General features: G+C 40.2%; 1 protein-coding gene across 2 annotated transcripts in view; it reads right to left on the reverse strand.

Annotated features, from left to right (window-relative positions):
- Positions 1–462: 462 nt before the first annotated feature.
- LOC116545492 (tubby-related protein 3-like) overlaps positions 463–16,261 on the reverse strand; it is a 25,384-nt gene continuing 9,585 nt past the window's right edge. The window contains exons 1-4 of one of the 2 annotated variants that reach the window (XM_032272039.1): positions 13,216–13,327; positions 9,902–10,073; positions 8,447–8,581; positions 463–952 (exon numbers count right to left, since the gene is read on the reverse strand). In XM_032272039.1, coding sequence (XP_032127930.1) covers positions 921–952; positions 8,447–8,581; positions 9,902–10,073; positions 13,216–13,251 — 375 coding nt within the window. In that variant the 5' untranslated portion in view covers positions 13,252–13,327 and the 3' untranslated portion in view covers positions 463–920. Of the gene's footprint in view, positions 953–8,446; positions 8,582–9,901; positions 10,074–13,215; positions 13,328–16,261 lie in introns of those variants that run through there. The other variant, XR_004266329.1, reaches the window with a different exon arrangement.

Below are 16,261 nucleotides of genomic sequence, written 5' to 3' on the forward strand. Positions count from 1 at the left end.
TCTGCAGCTTTTAACATGAGTTTTGTTTGTTTTGAGACAGGGTTTTGCTCTGTGACCCACCCTGGAATACAGTGGCACAATCAGCCTATTCTAACCTTAAACTCCTGGGCTCAAGTAATTCTCTTGCCTTAGCCTCCAAAGTATCTGGGACTGCAGATGAATACTACCATGCCCAGCTGCTTTTAATAATTTTTCCCAAGCAGACTCCGTTCTTGGATTAAAATTCTACATGCTTTCCTAGGAAGCTAATTCAGGGAAAGGGGAAAAAAATGCATGCGAAGTGTGTAAAATAGAGGAGAAGTGGTACTGTTGAAAAAGTTGGGTGGCCTAGGGTCCTACTAACTTGATAGGCCCTGAGGTATCTGTATAGAAGCCCTAGACTGCAAAGCAGAGTTTTCAAACCATCTTAAATACATATATAAAATACTTCACCTTCTTAACTGTAAAAACAGGCAGTATTGCTATAATGGGAGCTTTTTTATTAGGCGGTCTTGCATAGTCATCTTTGACTAATTTCTTTGAATTTATTTATCATATGGAACAATGCTTGGGTAACTAATTAACCAATCCAGTAGAGAGAGAATATAGTATATGTGCTTTTGATACTTATTAAACCATGAAGCCTTGTTTTTAGCTGGACCTTCTGCTTAATTCCTCTATCTAGTTGCAAATTTAAACCCTCAGTTCATTACTGAATTTAAAAACTGAACTTAAAGAAAAAAACTGAGCTTAAAAGAGATAAATTAGAGATAATTTTTTTAAAATTCTTCTTTGCTTTTCTTATTAACATAATGGCATTCTTCTGCTTTTTTTTTTCTAGCCACAGGTGAATCCAAGTGTTCTTCCTATGGTTACTGGAGGATTACTTGATGTTGACTGTTCTGAAGATGTCATAAAAACTTAATTCTGGTTTTAAGAGGTCAGCTCTCCACTGATGAACTTGTTGCTGAGGCTGAAAAAAGAAACGGGCATAGTACCAATTTAACAGGGATAAGTTAGTCTCTCTTAGCATGGTAATAGATAAAAATATAGGTAGTCATTTGTTCCAAAGCTACTCAATAACATGGAGAATAATTTCCTGAAGACACCAAATGTAGAGGTGGTAAACTAGCTGATAGCACCAGAAAAAAAAGTCAGAAACATTATAGCTGTCATAGGAAATCTGTTAACCTGATTATTTTTTGGCATGTTTATAATAACAGCTATGTGGTTTGACTTCATATGCTTTTAATATAAACTACGTAGTATGTCTCCTGCTTTGTTAGGTGTGGTAACAATATATTTAACAACTAATTCTTTACTAATTAAATAGTGTGGTGTTTTCAACCTGAGAAAGCTGATTTAAAAAAAATAGTGCGGTGTTTGTTCAAGAATGAGGCAAAGGTTCCCTGTGCAACTCTTGAGTTAAACTGACGTTTAATTTATAGTACCTTAATATGACAATATGGATTTCCAATAGAATATAGTATAAGTGCTTGTAAGACTCACAGACTGTGAAGTCTTTGTTTAGCTGAAACATTTTGAGGAACTAGTGTTTAGGAAGTACTGACATCATAAATGAGGTTGGTGAGGTGGTATGCTAGTGGAAAGTTCCGCTGTTTATATGAGAAGAAATTAAGAAAGGCTGTGGGATTTAATTTCAACCTCAGTTGGTATAGATGACCTACTAATTATATTCTTACAATTTCTATTAGAATGTTTTTCTTTTTTTTCCACAATCAATGCTTCAAAATAGAATGTTTCAAACATGGAAAAATTTTGCATTTAAGGGTAATAGAGATATACAGTTAATACTGACTTAAAGGTTTGAGCCTAGTTTCAAGTGATTTTATGTCATAACAATTTAACATTTAAAAAGAGGTTCAGTTGAGTCTTAAATCTATTACCTGAAAATAATCTTATTGCATATCCAAACAAATGGCAGTTATGGTTAGATAATTTAGTCTTTAAGTGACAAATTATATGGTGAAAAGCTAGATTCATATATAAGTCACTAGTCTACACATGCCTTAGCTAATTTTTATTCTTTAAGTTGACATGGCACATATTGGATTGCACATGTTTAGAGGAGCTGGATTTTTGCCTCTGTTTATTAAAATTAAGTATCTTCTCCCCAAGGGGAGTGTTCATAATAACTATATGAATTTGATAGCCAAAATAACAGAATAATGCTTTTTCTCTGGCTGCTGTTAATGTTTAAATCATTGGTAAAAGACGCTTGGGCCAGGCATAGTGGCATGTGACCGTAGTCCCAACTTTTGGGGAGGCTGAGGTGAGAGGATCTCTTGAGCCCAGGAGGTCAGGGCTGCAGTGAGCCATGTTCCTACCACTGCACTCCAGCTTGGATCCTGTCTTTAAAATAAAAATAAAATTCAAAATAAGAGGAGGCATGGTCATCAGGACTATCAAAACAAGCTATAGTATAGCAAAACTGCTCCTTGATGGAGTGTATATATGACAGATACAACTATTAAATCCAGAGCTTCTAAAGCTACCAGGTTTTATTGCCAGTATGTATTTAGGGCTTGCCTTAGGTAATGTTGTATGTTAATTGTGTTAAGAGCTGAAAGAACTCTCAGTTAATCTGGCCTATGTAATATCATATCCCCATCCTATCCATAAACAAAATGTTCTAAAGTCTAGATATTTTGTGTGTTAGAAAGAAAGGACACTGTGTGAATCTCTAAACTTTTATTCAGATATAAGCAGGTAGGTATATCATATAGCAGATAAATCTGGGAGAGTGAAAATAGCTTTATATGCCTTCTTTTTATTCTCGGGCAACTCAATCATCTTTTGAGTCTTAATTTCCCAATTCGTAATAGGATCATTGAGTATTAAAATTAATGTGAAGCCAGGCATAGTGTCGTGCACCTGTAGTGCCAGCTACTCAGGAGGCTGCGATACTAAGATCACTTGAGCCCAAGGCTGTAGTGCATGATGATTGTGACTGTGAACAGCCACTGCACTTCAGCCTAGGCAATGTAGTGATACTCAGGGGGAAGAAAAAAAAGTATGTGAAAGCACATTATGGACCATAATATATTTATATAGTTTGCATGTCAAGAGTGCATAATATAGTATGTGTGTGGAAGGTTTTTTCCCTTTTTCCTAGATTGAAACTACTACTTCCTTGGCGAGAGGCCAGAATACATAAGGGCTCTGAAGAGCCTGCTACTCACAGTGCCTCAGCCAAAAGCTACATAGACAGTAATAACAACCCAGAGAGATTTCTTCGTGAAAATCCCTACTATGACAGTCACGTTGTTGGAAAGTATTGTGAGAAAAGAGATCCATATCTGGCCTGCGTTGCTTATGAACGTGGTCAGTGTGATCTGAAACTTATTAATGTGAGTACTGCTGACTGAACATGTAAAAAGAAAGTTGCATTTTTAAAAACCTATTATATGAGAGTTTCAGGGTGATTTTAGGTAATATGGGACATTTGGGGATAGTGGGTGCTTTCTTAAAACTTTATTTGGAAATTGTGAATCTGAAAGTGCCCAAACGGTGGATAAAGTCTACATAGCCTTTATTTTGATTGACCTGTTAATGTTTTAACCCCACTAGCTTTACTATTTGTGTTCTCACACTTACACACAGGCACACACACCATTCATACATGTGTATACACACACATAGAATTTTTTAACCATGTGGGAATAAGTTGAATGCAATGTGGCTTTGTACCCCTTCAGAGTGTTTGGCCTAAGAATAAGGATATTCTCTTCCATTAACCACATTAAAGATACCAGCTTCAGTCAGTTTGACATTGATAGGATACCTTTAAAAATCTGTTATATTCTAGTTTTGTCAATTAACCAATGATGCCCTTTGTAGCAGTTTTTCCCCTCTAGACTGACATCATATACGGCATGCAGTTTTCATGTTTCTTCAGTCTCCTTTACTCTGGAATGGTTCTTCAGTCTTTTTTTTTGACACTGATATCTTTGTAAACAATCATTGCTTTTTCTATTTATAACTATTTTATCTAGGTAAAATTTAAGGCAACATCAAATTAACCATTTTAAAGTGAATAATTCAGTGTCATTCAGTACATTCACAATGTTATATAATCACCTTTATCTAGTTCCCAGTTTTCATCACTTCAAAAGGAAACCCTGTATTCATTAAACAATTTCTCCACATACCCCCTCCTCCCAACCACTGGCAACCACCAGACGATACTCTGTCTCTGTGGATTTGCCTGTTCTCTATATTTCGTTTAAATGTAAAGTCTCTTTAAAAAATAGAATGTGTCAGCCAGGCACGGTGGCTCACGCCTGTAATTCCAGAACTTTGGGAGGCCAAGGTGGGCAGATCATGAGGTCAAGAGATCAAGACCATCCTGGCTAACATGGTGAAACCCCGTCTCTACTAAAAATACAAAAATCAAACAAGCGTGGTGGTGCACACCTATAAGATCCCAGCTGTAGCCAGGTGCAGTGGCTCACACCTGTAATCCCAGCTCTTTGGAACGCCCAGGTGGGTGGATCACCTGAGGTCAGGAATTCAAGACCAGCCTGACCAACATGGAGAAACCCTGTCTCTACCAAAAATACAAAATTAGCTGGGCATGGTGGCACATGCCTGTAATCCCAGCTACTTGGAAGGCTGAGGCAGGAGAATCACTTGAACCCAGGAGACAGAGGTTGTGATGAGCCGAGATTGCACCACTGCACTCCAGCCTGGCCAACAAGAGCAAAACTCCATTTCAAAAAAAAAAAAAAAAAATCAGTGTTCACAGCAACATTATTCCTAACAGTTGGGAAAGTGGAAATAATCAAATGTCCATCAGCTGATCAACAAAATGTGGTTTATCCATACAATGAAGTGTTATCCAACAGTAAAAAGGAATGAAGTACTGACACTGGTTATAACATGAAGGAATCTTGAAAACACACTGAGTAAAATCCAAGACACAGAAAAAAACAAATATTGTATGATTCTATTACTATGAAATGTCCAGAACAGACAAATCTACAGAGACAGAAAGTAGACTGATGGCTTCCTAGGGCTGAGGAGATTGGAGGGAAATGGAAAGTGTCACTTCCCATTAATGGCTATTGTTAATGGTTATGAGGTTTCTTTTGGGGTGATGAAAATTTTGTAAAATTGATTGTGAAAATGGTTGTGGAACTCTGTACTAAAAACCAATTTATTGTTCACTTTATTTATTTATTTATTTTGAGACAGAATCTTGCCCTTGTAGCCCAGGCTGGAGTGCACTGGTGCAATCTCTGCTCACTGCAACCTCTGCCCCTGGGGTTCAAGCGATTCTGCTGCCTCAGCTTCCTGAATAGCTGGGATTATAGGCACTCGCCACCACACCCAGCTTATTTTTTCATATTTTTAGTGGAGGCAGGGTCTCAGCATGTTGCCCAGGCTGGTCTCAAACTCCCGACCTCAGGTGATCCGCTCACCTTTGCCTCCCAAAGTGCTAGGATTACAGGTATGAGCACCCAACATATTGTTCACTTTAAATGGATGAGTTTTATGGTCTGTAATTTATCTCAAAAGAGCTGTTATTTTAAAAATTATCTGGTTTGTGAAGGACATTTTTCCTTCTGCTCTCTGAATGTTTAGCTGCTGCTTCTTATTTGAGACAGGGTTTCACTCTGTTGCCCAGGTTGGAGTGCAGTGGCTGAATCACAGCTGCTTACTGTAGCCTCAACTTCCCAGGCTCAAGCAATCTTCACACCTCAGCCTCCTAAGTAGCTGGGACTACACCATGTCCAGCTAATTTTTTGTGGAGACAGGGTTTCACCAAGTTGCCCAGACTGATCTCAAACTCGTGAGTTCAAGCGATCCACCCACCTCGACTTCCCAAAGTGCTGGAATTACAGACATGAGCCACCACGCCTGGCACCCCTGCTTTTATTTGCTAGCAAAAAGGCAGAAAACTCTTGAGATATCACTATCATATGGATATGTACACCTATTTCTATATTTGCAAAATGTCATTTTCAGGTCATTAAAAGAACCAGAGGAACGGCTGGACGCAGTGGCTCATGCCTGTAATCCCAGCACCTTGGGAGGCTAAGGCAGGTGGATCACCTAAGGTCAGGAGTTGAAGAGCAGCTTGGCCAACATGGTGAAAACCCGCCTCTAATAAAAACACAAAAATTAGTCAGAGGTGGTGGCATGTGCCTGTAATCCCAGCTACTCTCGAGGCTGAGGCAGGAGAACTACTTGAACCCGGGAGGCAGAGGTTGCAATGAGCTGAGTTTGTGCCACTATACTCCAGCCCAGGTGACAGTGTGGGACTCCATCTCAAAAAACAAAAAGTCCCTCACAGCTCATTACTCTTTATTTTTTTTTATTAATTTTTATTTATTTATTTTAAAAAGGGTCTTACTCTACACACAGCCTAGAGTGCAGCAGCACAATCCTGGCCCACTGCAGCCTCAAACTCCCAGGCTCAAGGACTCCTCCCACCTCAGCCTCCCAAAGTGCTGGCGTTACAGGCATGAGCCACTCTGCCCAACCCAAATTTTTTTTTTTAATTTTTAGAGACATGGTTTAATTCTGTCACCCAGGTGGGAGTGATGTGGCATGGTCATAGCTCACTGCATCCTCAATAGCCTGGGCTCGAGCAATCCACCCACCACAACCTCTAAAGTAGCTGGGGCTACCAGCGTGTACTACCATGCCCAGTTAATTACAAAATTTCTTTTTGGTAGAGATTTGCTATGTTGCCCTGGCTGGTCAACACCTAACTTCAAGCAAGCCTCCCAACTTGGCGTCTTAAAGTGCTGGGATTACAGGTGTGAGCCACTGTGCCCAGCCTTCTATTATTCCTTAAAGTCCCAATTCCTTATGTGGTCTATCAGGTCCCATATAATTAGAGCCCACTTCCCTCTCCTGGCTCATCTCTCTACATCCCCCTTCCTTCCCTATGACCACATACCCTGAGCTGCTGCCATTCTGAACTGGTCAGCACCTCTACCCATGTCAGGCACTAGCTCAGATATCACTTTCTCTGGAAAGGTTCCCAAACCTCCAAGTGAGGTTTTCAGGCTCTCTCAGCATCTTGATTTTCTAGCTCTAGCCTATTTAAGTGCATAAAGCTTCATGAGGGCAGGAACCACGTTCACTCTTGTATCCTAAGTACCTAGAATAATGCCTGAGATATGGTATGTACTCAAAACATATTTTCTTTCTTTACTTTTTTTTGGTTGATACAGGATCTGTCACCCAGGCTGGAGTACACTGGTGTCAACTCAAGCTTAGTGCAACCTCTGCTTCCCAGGCTCAATCTTTCTGCCTCAGCCCCTCAAGCAGCTGCAACTACAGGTGTGTGCCACTGCACCTGGCCATTTTTTTTTTCTTCCTGCATTTTTTTGTAGAGTTGTTTCTCCATGTTTCCCAGGCTGTTCTTGAGCCCCTGGACTCAAGTGATCTGCCTGCCTCAGCCTCCCAAAGTGTTAGAATTACAGGAATAAGTTATCATGCCTGGCCTCAAAACATACATTTTTTGTTTTGTTTTGTTTTGTTTTATGGTTTTTTATTTATTTATTTTGAGAAGTTTCACTCTTGTTGCCCAGGCTGGAGTGCAATGGTGCAATCTTGGCTCACTGCCGCCTCCACCTCCTGGGTTCAAGTGATTCTCCTGCCTCAGCCTCCCAAGTAGCTGGGATTACAGGTACCCCCCACCACAACTGACTAATCTTTTTCTATTTTTAGGAGAGATGGGGTTTCATCATGTTGGCCAGGTTGGTCTTGAACTCCTGACCTTCAGGGTGATCCACTCACCTCGGCCTCTAAAAGTGTTGGGATTACAGGTATGAGCCACTACACCCGGCCAAAACATAATTTCTAAATAAGTGAATATACAAATTTGTTTAAATGTTCATCTATTCTACCATTCCATGGTAAGCTCTCCTGATTTATGTATCTCACGACCTAGCAATGTTTGCATAATGCAAAGTAGGTACCCAATGGGTATTTATTAATTACTGGGCTTCAGTTTTCTCATCTGAAAAGGGGATGAGTGACCCCTTCTCATTATAAAATTATTTTTCTAAAAAGGAAAGAAGACTACAAGGGATCTTTGAAATGTATGGGAATATTTATGGAAATGAGAGCTCCAACTAGCAGAAAGGCTGTCAATCATCACCAGCTATGAAATGGACGCAGGGCAGAAGGGGTTGAATGAGAACTCTGTCAGAAGAGGGAGGGAACTGAAAATAGTTAAAAAGAAACAGTCATCTTTGGTAGCTAATATTTTATATTTAATTGCCTTATTTTTCTCAGGCAATAGTATAAATACTACCATTGCTGAAAATGACCAATATTCAGATGTAAAAGATGCTTAATACTGTCACCTCTGTGAGGCCCTAAACCGTGAGAAATTTTGAGTCATGTACATTGTTAACTACAGTGAAAGAAAAGATTACAAATGAGTAAAAAGAAAAATTGCCTTAAAATCATTACCAGTCCTCACCATGCTTTTGGAGACTCTCCTTAAGTCCTGGCTTGGAAGTCATGGTGTTTTCTGTTTCCTCTTCCAAAACAGGGGAGCTTACTGATGGATTAAAAGCTCCATCTGGTTTCAGGACAGCAGCTGGACCATCAATACCTAGGGGTCAAAATAAAATAAATTTTATAAAAGGAGCAAAGTATTACTCACTATTTAGTTGGGTAGATTTGGCATATGTGATCAGAATTGAGAACTGCTAAATCATTTTATCTCCCCTCCTTTCTTAACATCCATAAGAACATTTCTTAAGAGAGTAGGTCAGAACTGGTGTTCTTTTTTTCTGAGACAGGATCTCACTCTGTCACCCAGGCTGGAGAGCAGAGGTGTAATCACAGCTCACTGTAGCCTCGACTTCCTGGGCTCAAGCAATCCTCCCACTTCAGACCCTGAGTAGCTGGGACTACAGGTGTGTGCTAATACACCTGGCTAATTTTTAAATTTTCTGTAGAAACGGAGTCTTGTTATGTTTCCCAGCCTAGTCTCAAACACCTGGCCTCAAGTGATCTGCCTGCCTTGGCCTCCCAAAGTGCTGAGATCATACGCATAAGCCACCACACCTAGCCTGGTGTCCATTCCATTACCATGCTCTGTTACTATGGTAATATGTACCTGAGGTATACTTCAGAAACTTAAGAATAAGACCAAGAAAACAAAGCAGTACTCCATAGTACAGATCCTGTCCAAGGCAATAGCTCAGGTGGCTTTATTTAAAAGCTCTTATAATCTTATTCTTCCTCTGCCTCTTCACCATCTCAGATGGTCTTTTGAACCATCTATGGAAGAATGAATGCTCTCTACCTATTCCTGGTTTCATGATTCACCTCTGCCATGATTTAACAATCAAAAGTTCCTCAAACAGGTCATTCTAAACTCATTCATCTGGCATCTAGAAAACAACATTTCTGGCTGGGCAAAGTGTCTCACACTTGTAATCCCAGCACTTTGGAAGGCGAAGATGGGTAGATCACCTGAGGTCAGGAGTTCGAGATCAGCCTGGCCAACATGATGAAACCCCGTCTCCACTAAAAATATAAAAACATTAGCCAGGTGTGGTGGCAGGCACCTGTAATCCCAGCTACTCAGGAGGTTGAGGCAGGAGAATCGTTTGATACTGGGAGAAGGAGTCTGCAGTGGGCCAAGATCGTGCCACTGCACTCCAGCAGGTGACAAAAGCAAAACTCCATCTCAAAAAAAAGAAAAAAGAAAACAGTTGTAAAATGGACACAAATGTTAAGGCATCTTCCACTGATTACATCATTTATTTTATTCTCTTAAAAGACCCCAAATGTGATTAAAGATTTAAGAAGTTACCCAGTAATGGTACCAATATTATCCCTTTGGTCCATCTGAGAATTCTCCCACCTTCTAGGTTTGTGAAAATTGTACCCCAGCAGGAAGTAATGCTGCCTAAATACACACCATGCGAGATGACATTGCTGTCGAGATGTTTCACCAACGCAATCTGCTCCTGTTTGGCCCTTGGCTTTGCTGGACATAGCCTGGTATACAGATTGGGTTGCCAATCTGGATTGGGTTCAATCATAAATGGCTCCAGGCGCTTTTTCCTTTGCCTCTTCTCAAGTAGTAGCCTCTGGGAAAAAAGTGATATGACAGACAACCAGGAAAGTTTTGACAAGACCTAGCCACTTCCAACATTTACAGTTTGTTTTTCACTGATCCTCATAAAACGTCTTGTAAATTATTTTTTCCTCACTTAAGAAATGGGAAAACTGAGGCACAGAGAAGGGTAATGATTCAACCATTTAACAAATACTTTTGAACACCTAACACCTATAAAGATCTACTTAAAATTTTACAATGCATTTTTTTTCTTTTTCTCTCTTTTTTTTTTTTTTTTTTTTTTTTTAAGACAGACTCTCACTCTGTTGCCCAGGCTGGAGTGCAGTGGCACCATTGGAGCTCACTGCAGCCTTGACCTCCAAGGTGTACCCAATCCTTCCACTTCAACCTCCTGAACATGAACAGCTGGGACTACAGGTTTGTGCTACCATGCCCAGCTAATTTTAGTATTTTTTGTAGAGACCAGTTTCCCCATATTGCCCAGGCTGGTCTCAAACTCCTGAGCTCAAACAGTATGCCTGCTTTGGCCTCCCAAAGTATTGGGATTACAGGCATGAGCCACCACACCTCCCCCACACAATGCATTTCTAACCAAGCTGAGGCCATGGTCCAAGTCTACTGAAGATGTATGGTAATCATCACAGCGTTATCCAAGCTCAAAACATATAAACACACATGCATGGGGAAAGATAGAGGTACACAGCAAGGGTGATTTCTTGAGATGGTAGACTAAGGCATGATTATTTTCTCTTTTCTGTTTTTTTTTCAAAGTTTTCTTTTATAACTGGAAGAAAAAAATATTCTCTCAAACTCAAATTATTTCCATGTTTTAAGCAGTCAAAGAGCAGTGAGTTTGGCGTTCTTGTTTATCTTGCGTAATTAGAAATCAAATTTGGGTCAAGGATGAAAAGAAGAAAATGGCAGTTGGAACATATCAAATAGAAAGCAGTCAACTCTATGAATAAAAGCAAGATAAAGACTATAGTAGCAAGAAAAATCAGGAAAAAAGCATGAGAGACCATGACAGAAAAAAACCGAATGAAATGGACTAGCACATAGTACAACTACCTCTTGACAAATAAGGGCTTACAGGCATTAGTCACTGTGCCCAGCCTGTCCTTGTCTTTACACACATTTTTTTCATTACAATCCATGAGGTGGGTATGATACTCCACAGATGAAGAAACAGAGTCCCAGAGAATTCAGTGACTTGTCCAAGTCACATAGTATAAGTGATAGAGCTGGTAAGAAACTTGGGTTTTTTATATTTTTAGTAGAGATGGAGTTCACATGTAAGGAAAATGTTTTCTATAGAAAAGGAAATTTCTGCTTGTGATCTATAAAAGGGAGGTCAAAGAACTAGAATTTGATAGGGCTTATCTGGTTTGTCCAAGAAAGAAAAAAAATTTTTTTTTGAGACGGAGTCTTACCCTATTGCCCAGGCTGGAGTGCAGTGGCCTGATCTTGGCTCACTGCAACCTCTGCCTCCTGGGTTCAAGCAATTTTCCTGCCTCAGCCTCCCAAGTATCTGGGATTACAGGCATGTGCCACCATGCCTAGCTAATTTTTATATTTTCGGTAGAGATGTGGTTTCACCATATTGGCCAGGCTGGTCTCCAACTCCTGACCTCATTCCCTCTGATTCCTTGCTCACCAGTCAACCCTATAATTTGCAGCTTAACTTCTTCATATTCCCAGGAAAAGAGTATCATGAACAGTAGAGATGAATACACACTGAAGGAGTAGAGCTCCCCTTGTAAATTAATAACTTGGGATTCTGGTTTTATAACTTATTAGTGTGAGTTTAGTGTGAATTTGTGCCAAAGGACCTGGTTATAGTTAGGTTCACTGACAAAACTAAGCTCTCAGACTTGTAAAGAGCAGACTAGACCCCTGATCACAGTGATCCTGCCAAGGTATCTGGGGAAGGCTCTATCTACTTCATTTAGATCAATGACTTGAGAAAAAAACAACTGTAGCCTCAAACTGCAATTAGGGCCACAGCTACTATACCTCAGTATTGAATAGATCGTACTACTGTCCAAGTTTACAGATAAGAAAAATGTCATTAAATATATATGTGCAAGCTGCCATCTTGGTGAAAACTGTCATGCAATTTGGGTAAGAGAGAAGTGCTACCTGCATTTGAATATAACAATGTCAATTCTTACTTCATTTATATTTTACTTCCCTGAAAGCTAAGAGTGCTTTAAACAAGGCTACATAAAGTAAGGACTTATTACCAAGAAAGGGTAAGTCAGGGAGACAGGAAGAAAGCCAAAGTTGATGGTTAGATGCCATAAAAGCAATTAAAATACACTGCCTTCATGATTTTAAGTGTCATATAAACTAAAATTTAATCACCTTTAAATTTCCTAATTATCTTGGAAATTGACAGTAAAAGAACCTATCTTCCCAAGAATTTAGTGGTATGTGTTACTATTATTGCCTGGGGGCAAAATATTGAATGGTGATATCAAAATAAACAATAAGAAAATAAAGGAGATTAGATAGGAGGAAATTTTCAAGAAATAAATGTATCCAATAAAATAATAAAGCTCTGGCCTGTGCAATGGCTCATACCTGTAATCCCAGCACTCTGGGAGGCCGAGGTGGGCGGATCAAGAGGTCAAGAGATCAAGACCATCCTGGCCAATACAGTGAAACCCCATCTCCACTAAAATATAAAAATTAGCTGGGCATGGTGGTGCACGCCTGTAGTCCCAGCTACTCGGGAGGCTGAGGCAGGAGAATTGCTTGAACCCAGGAGGCAGAGGTTGCAGTGAGCCGAGATCACACCACTACACTCCAGCCTGGTACCTGGTGACAGAGTGAGACTCTGTCTCAAAAAAAAAAAAAAAAAAAAGAAAAGAAAAAGAAATACAATGTTAACATTCTTTTAATTCCTCGGAAAGAAACCCCAGGAATTTTTGTGATTGTAAATCCAAGGCCCATTTCTGACATCTTGAAAGCCGTTTGGTTTTGCCATAGCCCAGAGCCTTGGTTCAGTAACCACTAACTCCAGACACTACTTCACAGGTAACCACCTGAACTGTCTCCTTTCCAGTATTCTTTCCATGGCCCTACCAAGGCTTCGAGCATCACGGTTAGTATAGTTTGCCACCTATTTTAAAAGTGGAGACTCTGCTCACCTGATAATCCAGATTAGCCTGTCGCATCTTCATCATTTCCTCATGGGAGACACTGTTAAAAACATGAAGCAGTAAATAAAGAGAAAAATCATTGTCAATTTCATCTTACGTACATACTCTTTTTTTTTTTTTTTTTGAGACCAAGTCTCACAGCTCAGACTAGAGTGCGGTGGTGTGATCTCTGCTTAATGCAACTTCTGCCTCCCAGGTTCAAGCAAATCTCCTGCTTCAGGCTCCCGAGTAGCTGGGATTACAGGCACCCAGCACCATGCCTGTGTTTTTGTATTTGTAGTAGAGACAGGGATTCAACATGTTAGTTAGCCAGGCTGGTCTCGAACTCCTGACCTCAGGTGATCCACCCACCTTGGCCTCCCAAAGTACTGGAATTACAGGTGTGAGCCACCATGCTCAGCCTGTAGGTACTCTTTTGGGCTATTTGGAACCAATCAATTCTGTCTTATAGAAGGCATCAGCTTCTAGAGGCTGCCCACACTGAATGCAGGAGGACTTGCCAGCCTTAACCCCACACTTATTCCAGAGGACCTGAGGAGACTGAAATATCCCAAGGATAAGAAAAAGATGAAAACACAGACCCCTTAAATGCAGGGATTTTTTTTGTTTGTTTTAAACACTGTCTTAAGCATTATGCTCTGAACACAGTGGTAAGCATTTTTCGTAGTATTTTGTTTATTCTTTAAAACAGCTCTATGAATCAGTTATCATTATTTTTCACACTTTGAAGAAACAGACATGAAGAGCCATGTGTAAGGTTAAACAGCAGAAAGAGACCCCAATTCTGGTCTCCTTCTGACATGTAAATTACATCTGAAAAATCAAATGTATTTCTTTCTTTCTTTTTTTTTTTTTTTTTTTAGTTCTAAGACTAAGAAAATTACGCTGTGTATAGCATCTTACTAGAACCTTAAGATCTGGGCATTTCATTTAACTCATTCAAGTCTGCCATTAATAACACTTATTACGCCAGTCACCAAAGAAGAGGATTTTAAGTGTGGATGTACAGATGACATTTATCGCCACTGAGAGACAGATATGCTTGAAGAAAGGAAAAAACAACAAAAATGGAATAAAACCAGTCTTCAGCTGTCAAACCAACCCCTTCTGAACATTTGAAAACTCTCTCTGGGCCGGGCGTGGTGGCGTACTCCTATAATTCCAGCAATTTTGGAGGTCAAGGTGGGAGGATCATCACAAGGCCAGGAGTTCAAGAACAGCCTGGCCAAGATGGTAAAATCCTGTCTTTGCTGAAGATACAAAAAATTAGCTGGGTGTGCTAGTGCACACCTGTAATCCCAGTTATTTGGGAGGCTGAGGCAGGAGAATCGCTTCAACCTGGGAGGCAGAGGTTGCAGTGAGCTGAGATCTTGCCATTGCACTCCAGCCTGGGCAACAGGAAGAGACTCCGTCTCAAAAAAAATTCTCTCTGAAGGCTTTTCTATTTTTGAGAATTTCCTAATTTCAGACTTTATTTTGTGACTCATCATTCTTAGAAAGCATAAGGTATGAAATAAAGGAGAAATTGTTCTCAATTATTTGCATGATAAATGTTTATTGGGAACTTAGTGCCAGAAAAACTGGAACTACAACGTGCCATTTATACCAAAGCATTTATCCATAGCTTAATGGTGTGCCACTATATTCCTACATTTTAGAAGGTTGTATGCATCTTACTAATGCATAGCAACTTGGAATTTGCATGCTGTCTCAAAGATTCTTCTTCATCACTAGTGAGGCAGATTTAACAACCCTCAGACACAGACGTGGAGGTGCCTTCTGATTTTCTGACATGCCCCTCTATTAATTCACTCATGACCTTTATGTTTACAAAACAAACAAATGGCTGGGTGTGGTGGCTCACACCTGTAATCCCAGTACTTGGAGAGGCCAAGGTGGGCAGATCACAAGGTCAAGAGATTGAGACCATCCTGGCCAACATGGTGAAGCCTCATCTCTACTAAAAATATAAAAAGTAGTTGGGCATGGTGGTGTGTGCCTGTAGTCCCAGATACTCGGGAGGCTAAGGCAGGAGAATCGCTTGAACCTGGGAGGCAGAAGTTGCAGTGAGCCAAGATCGTGCCACTGCACTTCAGCCTGATGACAGAGTGAGACTCCATCTCAAAACCAAACAAACAAAACACTTGGTAGTCAATAAATCATCTCTTTTCTCCCAGCTCCAAAGAGGAACAAATAAACAAAAATGTTAGATACAACAGCCTCTGGCCTTGACTTTCTAGCCCCCATGTTTCACCTAGATATTCCTGTTTCCTTTAATGTTTTTTATCTACAGTCACGTACTTTTAAATGCCCAATTTAAAAATCCATCATTAATATAGTACCAAAAGAAAACAAGATAAAACAAAAATGGAGTACAGACTATTACAGATATTCAGTGTGTATAAATATAATTTTTTTTTGAAACAAGAGTCTTGCCCTGCCGCCCAGGTAGAGTGCAATGCCGTGAACTCAGCTTACTGCAACCTCTACCTTCCAGGTTCAAGCCACTCTAATGCCTCAGACTCCCGAGTAGCTAGAACTACAGGTTCTTGAGAGGCTGAGGCAGGAGAATCATGTGAACCCAGGAGCAGCGGTTGCAGTGAGCCGAGATCATGCCACTGGCACTCCAGCCCAGGCAACAGAGCCAGACTTTGTCTCAAAAAAAAATTTTTTTTTCTCCATCATGAACTAGTATTTTCAAACAGCTGCTGCTGTGAATGTGTACTCTGTTCTCAACACTAAGCCAAAAGTGTGATGACTTCCCACTTGGGGGCAAACAAATCATTCCCCACTCACCCATGCTAAAACCTCTTGAAAAATGCTAAGTTCTGACATACAACTAAATTTTTCAAACGTTTCTGTTAAGGCCTCATCTAGAGAAAAAAAAACAGGTGTGTCTTGGACAGTACAGCTAGACACCACTTGATTTCTTTCATCAATCCTGGGCATGCTAAGCAGACAATCTGAATAAATAGGGTATCATCAAAGCATTTTGACCTGAACAGAAGAGACAATAAATACATGTTATGTAACT

The sequence above is a fragment of the Sapajus apella genome, unplaced genomic scaffold (genome assembly GCF_009761245.1).
Source record: "Sapajus apella isolate SASKATOON/1434 unplaced genomic scaffold, GSC_monkey_1.0 scaffold277, whole genome shotgun sequence".
In the NCBI taxonomy this organism is placed as follows: Eukaryota; Metazoa; Chordata; class Mammalia; order Primates; family Cebidae; genus Sapajus; species Sapajus apella.